This window comes from Strongyloides ratti, scaffold srae_chrx_scaffold0000003 (genome assembly GCF_001040885.1).
Source record: "Strongyloides ratti genome assembly S_ratti_ED321, scaffold srae_chrx_scaffold0000003".
Taxonomy (NCBI): Eukaryota; Metazoa; Nematoda; class Chromadorea; order Rhabditida; family Strongyloididae; genus Strongyloides; species Strongyloides ratti.
In genome coordinates, this window is record NW_020171511.1 from 170,803 (window position 1) to 187,265 (window position 16,463).

Consider the following 16,463-nt stretch of genomic DNA (forward strand, 5'->3'; position numbering starts at 1 on the left):
GAGATTATGTAATTGTGATACAAATGTCAAGTAGTTATAATAACATAAATTCTTTACTTACTTTCAAAAAATCATTTTAACCAACTTTCAATTGTCTTCATGGATTATATAGAAGGTTTTTTTAATATTAACAAACGTAAAACACTAGATGATAGTGAAGCTGATAGAATATTTCATTCTTATGCTACTGTTATTTTTGCACTTTTTGCTATACTTGCTTTAACTGCTGTATGTCTTAATAATAATATTCTTTTTTTTTGTTATTAATATACATAATTTTATAATAATTTTGTAGAGTTTTGGTTTTTTACCCATTCATTGTCAGACACCTGCTGAATGGGCATCAGGATGGGGACAATTTGCTAGTGATATATGTTTTGTTAATGGTACAACTGTTATTCATGGAAAAGATAATCAACATAAAATACCAATTGAAGAAAAAATAAATTATTATCAATGGGTACCATATATTTTTATTGTACAATTTGTAATGTTTATATCAACAAAAAAATTTTGGAGTTATTTAAATCGTATTGGACCATTAAATGTTAGACTTCTTGTAAATTTAGCTATTGGTTTACAAAAATATTCTCCTGAATCTGATGATTATAAAGAACGTATGAAGACAATTATTTATCATTTTAGAGAAGGTATTAATCATGCAGAATATGATAAAATTGCATCATATCAATATCCTATTGGATCATGTATTTATTCATTTTTTTCAAAAATATCAAGAAAAAGTTATTTATCATTTGTTTATATTTTATATAAAATAGTTGAAATTGGTGTTATTGTATTTCAAATAAAATTAATATCTGATCTTGTTGCTGAAGGAGATATTTTTTATGGACCAAAATTATTTTATGATTGGATTTATAGAACACCTCTTGAAGATTCTTATTATTTTCCAAGAATGGTTAATTGTACATTTAATGTACGTACATATCCACAAGGTTTCAAATTTCGTGCACCAGCAATACCAAAAACTAGAAGAATAAGTTGTATATTAACAAATAATATAATGAATGAAGTATTATTTATCTTAAATTGGATAATTTTATGTACTATGTTATTTATAATGATATTAAGTTTTATTTCATGGACAGTAAAATTTTTATCATCAAGACAAAAAAAACATTTTATTCAAGATTTAATATTATTTACTGTAAGTTTGTATAATTCTCTAACAAAATGATATATATTTTTAGTCATATGAACAACAAGCTAACAAAATAGTAATTATAAATAGTATTATTGATTCTATAACAGAAGATGGAATATTTATACTACAAATGATACATAAAAATGCCTCTGTTGGTATTGCAGGTAGTATATTAGAAAATTTGGTTACTGATATCCTTGAATTAAAATTAGAATTCAATTAAAAATAAAAAAATAATTTAAAAATTTTTTTTTTTCAAAAATAATATTATGAAATATTTTTGAATATAAATTGAAGAGAAAAATATTTAATTAATTTTTAAAACAAAAATATTACAAATTTCACCAATAAAATTTAATATATATATATGTATTGAATAACTGCTAAATTTTGAGACAGGCCCAATATAAATAATATAATTTATATAATATATATATTAGAAGACCTTTTAAAATAATTTTTTTTTTTTTCAAAAAAAGTAATATAAAAAAATAATGTTTGTTAATTTTTGAAGCACATAAATTTTACAAAGAAAAAAAATAATAATAACGATATGACGTTTTTTTTTAAATCAAAAGAAATACATATGTGTAAAATGATTGTGTTGCGACGGTAGCATAAAAGACTCTTGAATATACGTATTAATGTATAATAACTTTATTTTTTTTTTTTTTTCAAACTGCTACGTAGTGTCTTTAACTGCAACAAAAAATTAAAATATATTTTCTCCATCAATGATACTATATTTTTCTTTTATGTCCAACTGTATACCTGAGGTCGATCAACATGATTTTCAGTTAAATCATGAAGATTTGTCTGTTGTTGTGCTTGATCTAAATGCATTGGAATAATTGTTCCCACATTTAAACCCATACTTGCCGCTCCTATACCGGGTATATCTATAAAGAAATATTTATTGTATTAATATATCTAACTCTTCTTATTTATTATATTTAATTCAATGTGACGTGGTAACCTGATATTTTTAGTTATATAAAGTTAAAAAAAGAGATGAGTACTGTAATTGAAAAAACCTGTTTTTATAAGAGGGGGTAAAAGAATTTGGTCTTTGTTTTCTAATATAACATACCTGGAATCGTTGCATTTGAGATCTGCGATGGATTCATGGCATTATTGAAAGAATTTGTATGGATACCATTCATCGATCTATTAAAGTTATAATAATCATATGGACCTGTCTGTGGAATCATTGCATAATTAAAATCTTGAGGAGTAATCATAGGTGATGGGAAGCAATATGCTTGCTGTGCAAGACCAGAATACATTGTAGAAGGATGGGATTGAATAATAGAATTTGTTGGTGTAAATCTTTGTGCAACACTACTACTTAAGCCATTAGTTAAACCGTTATTTTGAAGTGTCATAGGACTTGATTCTGATGATGGTATTGTTGATGTATTACTTGATGTTGATGCAGCTGTTGATGAAGTGTTTACCGTAATTGGAGGAGTTTCTAATAAATTGTTGTTCGATGATGTCTGAAGATTGATAACGCCATTTGTTGAATTATTATTATTGTTAGTTCCTGGTGATACTACAGATGATGGTGTTGTAGCGTTAGAGAGAGAACTACTATTTGATGAAACGCTTGATGATACATTCTTAGTTGAAATATGTTGTGATGTAATTACGCTTGAATTATTATCAAGGTTATTATGTGGTAAATGTGGAATTTGATTACCAACACCTTTCTTTTGATTTCGAACTTTTTCTTCTCTCCTATATTTAGCTCTTCTATTAGAAAACCAAACTTGAATTCTTGCTTCAGGCAAACCAATTTGTGAAGCAAGTTGTTCTCTAGCAAAAACATCAGGATAATGTGTACGTTCAAATTCTCTTTCTAACCTATCAATTTGATCCTGAGTAAAAGATGTTCTATTTCTTTGAAGCTTTCTTTTTAATCGTTGTCTAGCAGCTTCATCATGTTCATTAGGTTGTTTATGATTTTCTTCTTCACCATAAACTAAAAATAAATTATTATCATTATTATTATTATTAAACATTATAATTATAATTATATATTTAAAAACTTTTTATTTATTTATATATATTTATCTAACATATATAAATGGCATTACTAAAATTTTTGATTGAAATGTGATAAGATAAAGTTTTGTCAGTTCCGTAAAAATATAACAACTAACCGTGCTTTTTTAAATTATATTCCTTACTGTTCATATTGATTTTAGATTTTAATAATATAATAATGAATTAATAAATATTTAATAATAAAGCATTTGCTTAAAAATTATTTAATATTTTTAAGTAAATAAAAAGTATACTGTATCTAATGAATGATTGATAGATCAAGTGATATGATTGTCTTAATTAAAAAATAATATGAATAAAATTTTTTTGTTATAATCAAAAATGATTCTTAAAAATTTTCTAATAAAATAATAATAAAATATAATTATGTGAATAGAATTTATAAATTATAAATGTTTAAAAGGTTTACTTGATTTGTAAAGACAACAAGACATCTAAACAAGTTATGAGTACTACGGTAAGAATATATTTTATATAAATATAAAATAATCAAAGAACGTTTCTTATTGAAATTACAAATTTACAATATAAGGCTTATGAAAACCTTCAATTGACATAGTGTTTGTATGATGTGGCGCGATGTATATCACGCAAGAATTCTATTCCTTCAATCAGTTAGAGAAGATCAAATTGACATATGCAAAGAAGCGTGTAGTCATCTCACTTTGTCAATTCTTTCCTTTTGCGTTCTTTGACACATTCATATATATAATGATAGAAAGATTAATTCTTATAGATAGAATTTTTAAAATATGTATGTATATTTATATATATATATATTTAGGGACGTACTGTATATATATATATATAATATGGATAATTAAATATAATAATATATGTTGTTTTTTTATAAAAAAATTTTTTTTTTTTACTTTTAATTTATTTTTAAAAAAAAATATTATTAAAATAATTTTTTTTTTATTATCTTACCATTTTCTTTTCTGTGATCTAATACAGCAACAGGTGGAATTTGATACAAAGGATTCTGCATTGACATTGGCCAATGATTATAAAATTGTCCATGAAATCTATAAAAACAAGTTATATTAATAATTAAAATTTTTCATAAATATTATACCTAATAGTACGATCATAAAATTCGTTTTGCATAGCTTGTTCTTTTTTAGCTGCTAGATTTCTTAATACACGATTTATAGATGATACCTAAAATAATAATAAAAATTAATATATATATATATAATTTTGACAATAGGCTATCTATTCATTTTAACACAATACTTTTTTTCATATTTTACAGGGTGGGGTTATAATGAAATAGAAGCAAGACGTATCGACAAAGTCATCGTGCATATTTTTCTTATTATTAAAAAGAAGTATACTACACATCGCGAATAATATATATATATATATACATATATATTTGACTATATTTTTATAAACAGGCCGATTACTTGATTTAAAAAGACTAGAAAAATAATAAAATGGTTTTTGTTATGAATGTTATATATATATATATATTTATTATATATATATATATATATTATATATATATTATATACATGATCTTTTTAAAATGATAAATAATAAATAATAATAAAATAAAAATATAAAAAAAAAACTTACACTAGGAATAGTTTCATTGGTACAAACTTTATCTTGTAAAAGTTTATCACGTATTTCCCATGCAAATATTGAAGGTTGTTCACGTTTATATGATTCAATTTTTTCACAAACATTATTTGTTGCAACTCTTGGTTTAGAACCACCAATAGCTCGTGGACGTATTGTTCCTGATTCATAATAACGGCATAAAATTTTTGAAACACATCCATTTGAAACTTGTAAAATTCTTGAAATGTCACATGGCCTTGCTCCTTGATGCGCCAAATCAACAATTTTTTGTCTTGTAGCATCAGGAAGAGGACGACCATTAACAAAAACACCTCCAAGTTGATTTACTCCTGTATGACCTTAAATAAATAAATAAATTTTATCATTAGAAAATCATTACAAATTATTACAGTATCATTAATTAATCAAATCTACCGTATGTTAACTAATTTAAGTAATATTTTTATATATCTTAATTAGTTAAAGAATGTTACTATTATTATTTAAAAATATCAATATGTAGGGATGACGTAATAAAGAACATCAAAAAGATACTTCTTCATTAATCATATACTAAAAAATGATTATAAATATAGTTTGTATGAAAGGATTAAGAAGCATAGCAGGAAACAAATGCGGTATTACTTATTAAAAAATAAATATCTTTGAAAGGCAATGACATGTGGAGGATAGTATTAAGATTCTGATCCGATTGCGCAGTTATAATTTTCTTCATTTAATATGAATGGCACAAAAAAAAAAAATTTTTATCAAAATGTCATTACTGGATATAAATACATTATAATTTTAATTAGAAAATGTCATAAAGGGGCACATTTTATATATATAAACAATTGAATTTGACAACCAAATTTGCATAAGTAACAGTTTATCTATAAAAGTCCTTGATTTTTTTTTAATTTTATTTCTACCAAACAAAGACAATCATTATGTAACACCATTATAAACACGTCTGGTGGCAATTTGTGAATCAATTAATATTTTACATTTATACTCATTAATACACATTAATATGATGTATTTGTAATAAAACTTTTTTTTTTTTAAATTTTATTTTCATTAACATATTTACTTATTCTTATTATCCAAAATGGCGCCGTTTTAATATAGAAATAATAATATAATATTTTAAAAATAATGAAAAAAAAATACTACTAATTTACGGTATATTGATGTATATTTTATCACATATAAATATCTAATATATATTATATTTTTATCAATATAAATAGGATATATGCGACAATATAAATTTATTTTTGAGAATAAAAACGTGGCTATTTTAAAATTAATAATTTAAATAATGTACTAGAAATTAGTTATAAATGAATATATTAAAATTTCATATCTCCCTACAAATATATAAACCAACCTGGTGATGTATTATACTGACCTCTTGAAGAAGGCATGCTTCCAGCAATATAATATATTTTATGTTCTTTTTTTTTTCGTATTTTTTTATTATAAATTTTCCTCTCCTTTGATACCCGTCTTCGCAATGACTTTGGGTTAAAAATTAAGACTTTTATAATTACTAAAATTAAATATATTAAAATAGAATAAAGATAAGAAGATATATGAAAAATAAAATTGACAATAAATATTAAAATATTTGGTTTATACCTGCCATATATATATATGTAGAATGAGAGAGAATATATACGTATATGTAAGACGAAGACGACATCTCATGAGTGCTTATCAATTAACACATAGAATTATTGTTTTAGATAAATATTATATACTATAAATATTATTAAGCAATGGCCAAAAATTGATATTTTAAAGAAAGTGTAGTAACAAAAAAAGTTGGGGTGATGAAGCGTGAAATTGAACAATATTTAAAAATTTGTAAAGAATATAAATAAATTCTTTTGAAAAATGTCTCAATAATGCTATTTTGATGGTTAGTAATAGGGACCGTTTAAATGGCATAATATGTGGTAAATAAAATATGCTTTGTATGATCCATTGATGCGTATGAAAGCAGACATACACATGTTCTCATCAGAAAACTTTTATTCATGAATTTTACGACCTCCTTCTTTTTACATATAATTTCAATGTCGTAAGAAACCGCATCTTCTATTATTGGTGGACCGACAAGTTGCGCACATAAACTCCACCCATTGGGATGTGTACAACCAATAAAATTATTAAGAGAAAATGCTATTGACATATACTTATATAATTTTAATTAAGAGACGTAAATATAAAATTTTTATCAAAAGTTAATACAAAAATAACTATATTACAGCAGAAAGAATATGATTTTATGAGTGAAAAATAAACGGAAGTAATTCACTTCAATTGTCATGTTTATATGACAATTTTTTGACGAGAACACTTGACACATTACATACATTTGATAACAATCTTAAGTAGTATTCTAACCAAAGTGATTAGAATATGATAATATCTATAAATCTTGATCTTGTACTGTAACAAATTGTTGGATAATTTAGATGAAGATAATTGTAGGTTAAAGTTTGTGAATATATTGTGTTATTATTTATATTAATTTAATGACAATATTTATGATTTTCTTAAAAAAAAATGTCATTAACATTAAATTGTCATCTTATTTATTTATTTTTTTTTTTTTAATAAAAACTATATAGAAGCCATTACATTATTTTAACTACCTGTATGTATGTTAACAATATCTATTCATTTTTGTCATAGTCAACATAGTTTTTATGATTGATGAGGTATCAAACTCACACCAAGTGCCTATATTTTTATGATTAATTACCTTTTTACCTTTTAATGCTAACTACTTTAAAGGAATAAGGACACTTAAAGTTACATTATAACTCAAGATTATTGAATAAAAGTACCACGTTTAATAAAAATTTAGTGAAGCATCAAAAATTATGATTGTTAATGGATTTGTTATTGTTACGGAAGACAAAACTAATTAAGTAAGCTAGGATTTATTATCTACAGGTTTAATCAAATCTTTTGTTGCAAAGTTTGATTGTGTGAAAGTCCATGAATAATTTTTGGGCCAAGTGATAATTATACTATTGACAAGTCACAAAGTTAACGTAATAAACTAACTTAAATCAACTTTTAAGATAACTCAATTTGTAGTATACCAAATTTTCTAATAATATAGTGTACAGTAATTATATATATATGTATATATCAGTTGCGTCAATCAAAAATATGTATGATAATATATATTTATACATATATATATGTACGTATAATATAATATAATATATTTATATATATATATATATATAACTACAGTAGTATCTTTTTTTTTTTTAAAAATAATATATACAAATATAAATAAATAAATAAAAAATAATTAAGAAAGATAAGATAATATAGTAAATTTCATTATAATTAATATATAATTATGATAATAATAATTTTTTTAAAATAAGCTAATCTTCTAAATTTAGGTAATTTTGATAGATGCCGCTTTTTTTTCTAATTAGTTTAATCTAAAACATAAGATAAATGTACATGCCTGACCTGTTGTTAGTCGGTATAGTATCTTTGTTCTTCAAATGGATCAGAAGCTACAAAGTGGATAATCTCTAAATTAACAGCTTCAAATATTGTTTTGAAGGAAGTCCAGATTGTGCCAGCAATATAACAAGTGTCATTGCGCTCATTAACGTAGTGTAGTTCATTAAAATTAATTAATGTTTTTGTTATTATATTATAAAGTTTTAAAAATAATAGTATACGGTAAAAGTGAAGAATTAATTAAAATTAACTAGAAATAGTGTTTAAATTAATGAAAAATATAAAGGTGATGACAAGTTAACATCAAAAACCTTATGCATATATTAAGTTGAAGATATATATGATTGACAGAATCATGTTGTATAATTAAACTAAGTTGATTATGGAATCCAACTGAGTAAGTTTTTGAATAAAGCTTTTCGGATAATATGAAGATATTTTTTTTTATTATATCATAAAAAAAAGCCGCATTTATCTTGTTTTTTAAATCAAAAAAATACCAATAAAAAATTTATCCTAAATATTGTATATTTAATCCTTTTTTAGATAGGATACGCCGTCTGTCGTCAATTAACAAAAATATTCTCAAATTTCTAATTATATATATATATAATTATCGGCATTCGGTAACTTAATAATGATGATATGAGGACATTTACTATGTTATAATTAAATAATAATCATTATATGATTGTTAAAAAGAAAATGTTTTAGGATAGTACAAAGGCAACTACTGAACTGTAAGTTTTCTGATTATATTATAAAAATAGCCGGCAACCTTTTTTGACATTAGTTTTGAATAGAAGTTATAATAATAGGGAAACAAAAATTTTGTCATCATAAAACTAGATAATGGATACTTACCAAAATGTGTTACTGTATTTGATTTTAATAATTTTACCTGAAATATTATTTAATTAATAAATAAAATAAAGAAAGAAAAATAATTTTTTTAGATAAACATTATTAAAATCCAAACTCATTAGGATAGTATTTTGACAAATGATTGGTAACTTTTAATGAAGTAAGCTTAAAAGCTTACATGGATATATGAACATGAAATACGCCTATTCTTGAAAATAATCTTTGCTTGACTGTTTTTAATGTAAAGATAAGATGAAAAACATAAATTTATTTGGTACAGTTGATTTGATTCTGGAAGCTTAAAATACTTTTTAAAAAATTCTATAACATCAATTTTACAGAATCTCATTTTCCTTTTCATCATTGATTTCATGCTTAGTGAAGCGATTATCAAAGCTTATTCATATATATAAAATTACTTTTATAACTAATTTTTGATTATTATGACATATTTATCATAATTAATAATTATTCAAAAAGTAATTTGTTAAAAACTTTACGTATTTTATTTTTTAAAATTAAAAAAAAAAATTTAAATCAATGAAAAACATGATATTATTTATGTTATATAAAAAATTTGCAATATTAAAAATACTTTATAACAAATGATGATTAAATAATTTGATTGATATTCTTTATAATGTGTATAATATTATTATCTAATTAAAATTTTTAACCATTATTGGTACTTTAATTATTTGTATTTGAAACATTTAATGGAAGAAAAATATTGGACAAAAAAAATCTCTTAACTGTTTTATAGAAAAAAAAATAGAAATTTAATTGTCTTCTCTAACAACAAGGAACTTAAAAAATAAACTAAAATAAGCATATGTCTTTTTTTCTTTATTTTCAGATTTTAAAAATAAATGTTTCTTTTTATTAAAGAATTTTTTTCCTCTTTTTCATAACAGATTTGAAATTAAGAAATTTGTTATTGGTATACATTTTTATAAGTAAAAATATTTTATTACATTTACATTATATAAATAAAAAGTTAATATAGTAATATTTATATTATTTATATAAAAATAAAACTAAAATTAACTTATCCATTTATATACTTTTTTATATATATTTATCATTTTTAAATAAGTAGTAATAAAAATTATTATTATTATTATATATATTTAAATCTATAATAATATTTATTTTATTTATAGATAGTTATAACAATTATGACAACAGAAAAAAAAGTCACATCATATACAAAAAAGACAAATGAAGATGTTAATAATTTATATTTTTTCAATTTAGATAATGACAATTGTGGGATTGTTTCAAGAAAAAAAGAAGAAAATTTTTATAATGAAAGATCAAATAATAATGAAAAAGATTATTTAATGAGCCCTAAAATATCGATACCTACCAAAGAATTATTACTAAAAATAGAGGAGAATGAAAAAAGAAAATTGGTAAGCTTAATCCCTTGTCACTAAATTTTGTAAACCACCATAAATCATCTATAAAATCTATTACTATTTATTGACTTATTTTAAAGGCATAAATTTATCATTGAACATTTAAATCTTTTTTAGTACCACTTCATTGTTACGATACATTGAATTAGGACAAATTAAAGAAAATGAATTTGTTTTGTGTTTTGAGAAGAAAAAAAAAAAAACTTTTAATCATATTATCGTTAAATATATGAGTATTGTTAAAAGGTTCTTTATAAATGTTATCTTCTTTACTTATTTATTCTACCAATTTAGTATAAGTATATAAATGTATATATATATAAAGCTAAATATTTCAATAATCAGGTTACTTCTCTATAAAGCTATATTATAATTAAATTTTTATCTTATATTTTGTAATGTTAAAATAATTTAAAATTTTAGAATATGAAGTGGTATATTATGTTGTTTACGATCATTATAAACAATTTAGAGATCATAAACAATTTTGTTTATTGCAATTATTTTTGATAAATAAAATAGTCTTTTATATTTTAACCAACCCATTTATAAATATATATATATTTTTTTCGTTTAATGTTACTTTTTCCAATATATTTTCTATGATTTATCCATAAAAATAATGGTAATATTCTCTAGCTAATTTGATTTTAGTAACATTAAAAAGTACATTTTTTAACATAATATTATTTAAGAATGTATAATAAAAATGTTTTCTTTCTTAGAAATTAAGTATGTATACGCTATTTTTTAATTTAAAAATATTATAATAGTATACTTTTATTTATGAAAAAAGAAATTTACTTTCGTTTTTATTTAAAATATTAATATAATAATTAAATATAATTTATTATATTTATTTTTTTTTATATATATAATAGTAATATATTATCATTTTTAGTCCTGGATGGACACGGAAAATCGTGTTATATTAAATGTTGGTGGAATACGTCATGAGACATTTATGCATGTTTTAAAAAAAATTCCAGCAACAAGATTATCAAGACTTACACCAAATTTGGCAAATTATGACCCTGTATTAAATGAATATTTTTATGATAGACATCCTGGAGTTTTTGCTATGATATTAAATTATTATAGAACGGGAAAACTTCATTATCCAACAAATGTTTGCGGACCACTTTTTGAAGAAGAATTAGAATTTTGGGGTTTAGATGCTAATCAAGTTGAACCATGTTGTTGGATGACATATACACAACATAGAGATACTCAAGATACATTAGCAGTAATTGAATCTTTAGATCTTGATACAGAACCACCATCACAAGAAGAAATAGCAAAAAAATTTGGTTGGGAAGAGGACTTTTACTCGGGTACAATGTCAAAATGGCAAAAATTAAAACCAAAGTTATGGTCTCTTTTTGATGAACCATGGTCATCAAGGTCTGCAAGAATTTTAAGTATTATTTCAATATTTTTTGTAATTGTATCAATTGTTAGTTTTTGTTTAAAGACGCACCCATATATGAGAGTCCCAGAAATAACATTTAACGCAACAAATTATGATAATGAACCTCTTCATGTTATAAAAAATTCAACTAGGTAAATTTTTTAACATAATTTATTTTAATAATTATTCAGTAGAGCTCATCCTTATTTTTTTTATGTGGAATTAATATGTAATATTTGGTTTACAATTGAATTATTATCAAGATTTATATTTTCACCTAATATGAAAAAATTTTGTAAAGATCCAATAAATATAATTGATTTTATTGCAACTGTTTCATTTTATATTGATTGGGGATTAGAAGAATTATTTAGTGAAACAAATCGTGATACTGTTGAATTTTTTTCAATTATAAGAATATTACGTTTATTTAAATTAACACAACATTCTTCTGGATTAAAAATATTGATTCAAACATTTAAAGCTTCTGCACAAGAATTACTTTTATTAGTATTCTTTGTTCTTCTTGGTATTGTTATATTTGCAGCATTAGTATATTATGCTGAAAGAGTACAACAAAATCCTGGAAATCAATTTGATTCAATTCCTGTTGGTTTATGGTGGGCTATTATAACAATGTGTACTATAGGATTTGGTGATATGGTACCAAAGACATACCTTGGTATGATTGTTGGTAGTGTTTGTGCATTAATGGGTGTCTTAACAATAGCCCTTCCTGTACCAGTTATTGTTTCTAATTTTGCAATGTTTTATTCACATGCTCAAGCACGTTCAAAATTACCAAAAAAAAGAAGACGTATATTACAACCTCATGAAGTTAAACCTATTGTTGGTCGGAGTACAACAGCAGCTTTATTAGGAACTATTGCATCATCTAATTCAACTCATTTTGTGGGTGAAAGAGATATTAATGTACCTGAAAATGGTGATACTCGTGTTAGAAGAGCATTTTTAAAAAAAACATAATTATCGTAATTATCTATGGTATAATAGTCGTTTTGATATTTTCTTTGTATATAATAATAAAGATATTTTAAAATTTTTATATTATCATGATAATAATAACAATTTAATTATCTTCTCCGTTTTATTATTAATACTTAATTATTTCCATTTTATAGCATTTTTTATAACAATATTAAAATCACTTGGGAAAGTACGATAAAATATTTTACCATAAACTAATTTTATTGTTTATTTCAACACTATAAAATGTATAAGTATTATCACATAATATTTTTAATTTTAATATTTTCTTTAATGTTTAAGTATTCTATTCAATGTAAGTTAAATATTTTAATTAAATTTTATATATATCATTTAACAGACCCAGGTATTGAAAGAAGATACTATGATAGTTTAATTGAAAATTATATCAGAAATATGAACCATTTTACATCATCCACATTTCGACGCCCTCAAGATGATTTACTGCAAGCTGGTGTGGCTTATGGAATAAGATGGGGTTAAAATGTTTTCTTTTAACAAAAAATTTATTTTATTTTTTTTTTTTTAAAACATAAGTAAAGTATACTATTTAAAGGGAGCAATTAAAAATTTAAAAAAGTGGAGAGATAAATAATAATTTTTTTTTTTTACTAACTGATAAACATGTATGTATGACGTATTATATCATTATAAAATAAATTGTATTTCTTGACATTCTTTATTTGGAAGGTTATTTACCCTTGTGACAATTTTTTCTTTTTTCTTTACCCTACACCAAGACCAGATGATACACCAATTGGTTCTATAGCACCTGGATCAACTCCAACACCACCACTAAGTCCAACCATAGGTCCTCTTGGAGCATTAGGATTATCAAAACCTCTTCTATAAGCAAGGGGTGTTCTGGCACCCATAAGACCAACATTTGAATTAAGATTAACTTCAACACTATCTCCCATACCAGGAATAGGACCCACATCAACTCCCCATCCAGCATTAACTTCAAGACCAGGGACAACACCAATACCAAAACCAAAATTGCCGGAAACACCAACATGCCCCATTCCTTTATCTCCAATTGGTGGTCCTAGTCCAGGACCAGGCATTCGATGATAATTAGGTACTTTACAAAATAAAGAATATTCCTGAATAAATAGTAATATTATAAAATAATAATAGAAAACAGAAAAAATAAAAACATTAAAAAAAACATACTTTACAAAATTCTACTAAATCTAAACGTAATGGTTTTGATGGTTGACATGTAAAACGGAAAATTGCCATCATATTTGGGCAATAGTCAGGACCTTTAGGATAAAATATTGGATAGATATTATAAACAGGAGAAGGTGGTACTCTTGGTCTTAAACGAGCATCAACAACTTCTGGAGCTCTTGTAACAATTTCTTCAAAAGGTGAATCTATATCATTTTCACTTATTTCGTCATTTAAAATATCTGATCTTTTAAATTTATTCTTTTTACAAAATGAAAATTTATCATTTCTTGTACATAATACACTTTTCATGAGAGTATTCTCACCAACTGTATAATATATAAAAATTAATAAAAATATTAGATAATAGTGTTTGTACATTATTCTTTATAATAAAATAAAATTAGCCAACTTATACTTACTTTTATATTTAGTGGAACGATTTTTAGAAGGTTAATTAATATATTGATATATTTTTAAAAATATACCTACTTGATATTATTTTTGAAACAGGTTCATGGTTAAAAACTTTTTTTTTTATAGGTGCATGTAAATTATTCATTTGTTTAAAAAAAAAAAATAAATTATTAATTTTAGTAGTTGAAAAAAAAAAAAATTTTTTTTTTATTGTTTCTTTAAATTTGACTAAACTTTAAAAATTATTAATACTTTAATAATACTTATAAACATTAAGATATAATATTTTTTTTTGTTAAAACAATATTACATTTTCTTAAAATAACTCATCTTTGATAGTTTATTCTTGTTAGATATTTAAATAGTCTATGTATATTTAAAAACATTTTACTTAATTTAATATTTTGTTAAGTGGATAGATACCATAAATAAGTTTATTTAGCTCTTAATCATATATTTTTAAAATATGGTGTGTGGAGTATTGTCAAGAGAAGATAAAGATAATTTATTACAAAAACGATTTTTATTAGTTTCTGTTTTTGGTGGATCAATAGCTATATTTGGAATCATCGCAAATGCATTTTTAGCTGTTATTTTTTTATCAAAAAAGAATTTTAGACACTCACCATATTTTTTTCTTGGGTTTGTTGCATTATTCGATACACTCCTAGATACAGTTTATGTAATGTTAATGGTAAGTTTTATAAATGCATGTTAGAAAAATGGTCTTTTTATACATCTTAAGTGTATACCAGTTTTGGCTGAATTTTTCGATATAAAAAAATTGTATTTGATATGGATATCGTATGCACGAACAACATTTTTATTTGGACAAGTATTTAAAATATCATCAGTTCTTTGTCTTATACATGCATCACTAGAAAGATATACATTGACGAGACACTGGACATTCACCGGTTAGTTAGTTTTATAATTATAATTATCCTTATTAATTATTTACAGGTTTTGAATATAAAACACGATGGATTTTATTAATATGTGCAATATCTTCTGCCTTTTTTTTAAAAATGTTAACTTCACATGTAACTTTTGAAATATTTATATATTTAATTTTTGTTTTCAGGATGTTGTAATAGTTTTCCAACCCGAATGTGATTTTTATAACAGAATAAATGTTGGGCAGATAAGTAAAAATAATTTTTTATCTGGATTTTTAACATTAGCAATAACATTTATACCATTTTGTACTTTAATATTTTTAAATGGTGGAACTGTAATTATGTTAAAAAAACAAAATATTCAACAATTAAGATCATTAATAACAAGATTAACTTTAGGACAAGATGTTATGGAAATGAGAAGAAAAAATTTAAAAGCTGCAACATATACATTATTATTTATAATAACTGCTTATTTGATTTCAAATTTATTAAATTTAATAATTAGTATTATTGAATTTATCTATCCTGATTTACTTCAAATTTATTATCCATACATTTATCGTTTAATTGTTGATTTGGCATCAGTATTAACAATTATTGGAAATGCTATAAGATTTCCTGCACATCTTTTTTCTAATACAGAAATACGAAAAGTATTATTAAAAAATATTAGTAATACAGAGGAACCAAATATTGTTGCTGATTATAGAAGACCATCACATGTTGATTCTCCATGGTTTTCATTATTATATGCTGAACAGCCTTATCAAAACAATCTTTCATCTCGAAATTTTGAATATATTGATGCTCATGTAATTAGTAAAGCTACAGTTTGTTAAGTAATTTAATTGTATGTTTAAAAGTATTAAGCTTATAATTTTAACAATTGGATTGATTAAATATATATATAATGATGAGATAAGGGGGTAATATTAAAATTTAGATAAAAT

General features: G+C 23.1%; 5 protein-coding genes across 5 annotated transcripts; 3 read left to right on the top strand and 2 right to left on the bottom strand.

Annotated features, from left to right (window-relative positions):
* Positions 1-99: 99 nt before the first annotated feature.
* SRAE_X000185700 (Innexin family-containing protein) lies at positions 100-1,388 on the top strand (the record flags this gene model as incomplete). The annotated part of the gene is made up of 3 exons (XM_024653696.1): positions 100-228; positions 296-1,168; positions 1,212-1,388. The coding sequence occupies 3 exons, from the start codon at positions 100-102 to the stop codon at positions 1,386-1,388; spliced, it is 1,179 nt and encodes a 392-aa protein (XP_024499327.1).
* A 530-nt stretch (positions 1,389-1,918) lies between these two features.
* Positions 1,919-9,551, bottom strand: SRAE_X000185800 (Paired box protein Pax-6; the record flags this gene model as incomplete). Its single annotated transcript, XM_024653707.1, has 8 exons — positions 1,919-2,064; positions 2,256-3,149; positions 4,166-4,263; positions 4,314-4,399; positions 4,820-5,166; positions 6,201-6,362; positions 9,179-9,215; positions 9,357-9,551. The coding sequence occupies 8 exons, from the start codon at positions 9,549-9,551 to the stop codon at positions 1,919-1,921; spliced, it is 1,965 nt and encodes a 654-aa protein (XP_024499328.1).
* An 805-nt stretch (positions 9,552-10,356) lies between these two features.
* SRAE_X000185900 (BTB/POZ-like domain and Potassium channel family and Potassium channel tetramerisation-type BTB domain and Potassium channel, voltage dependent, Kv family and Potassium channel, voltage dependent, Kv3 family and Ion transport domain and BTB/POZ fold domain and Voltage-dependent channel, four helix bundle domain-containing protein) lies at positions 10,357-12,997 on the top strand (the record flags this gene model as incomplete). The annotated part of the gene is made up of 3 exons (XM_024653718.1): positions 10,357-10,593; positions 11,501-12,162; positions 12,202-12,997. The coding sequence occupies 3 exons, from the start codon at positions 10,357-10,359 to the stop codon at positions 12,995-12,997; spliced, it is 1,695 nt and encodes a 564-aa protein (XP_024499329.1).
* A 746-nt stretch (positions 12,998-13,743) lies between these two features.
* On the bottom strand, positions 13,744-14,506 carry SRAE_X000186000 (Hypothetical protein; the record flags this gene model as incomplete). Its single annotated transcript, XM_024653729.1, has 2 exons — positions 13,744-14,124; positions 14,195-14,506. 2 exons carry the CDS (start codon positions 14,504-14,506, stop codon positions 13,744-13,746), a joined length of 693 nt encoding a protein of 230 aa, XP_024499330.1.
* A 571-nt stretch (positions 14,507-15,077) lies between these two features.
* SRAE_X000186100 (GPCR, rhodopsin-like, 7TM domain-containing protein) lies at positions 15,078-16,352 on the top strand (the record flags this gene model as incomplete). The annotated part of the gene is made up of 4 exons (XM_024653740.1): positions 15,078-15,305; positions 15,357-15,528; positions 15,575-15,654; positions 15,696-16,352. 4 exons carry the CDS (start codon positions 15,078-15,080, stop codon positions 16,350-16,352), a joined length of 1,137 nt encoding a protein of 378 aa, XP_024499331.1.
* Positions 16,353-16,463: the final 111 nt, after the last annotated feature.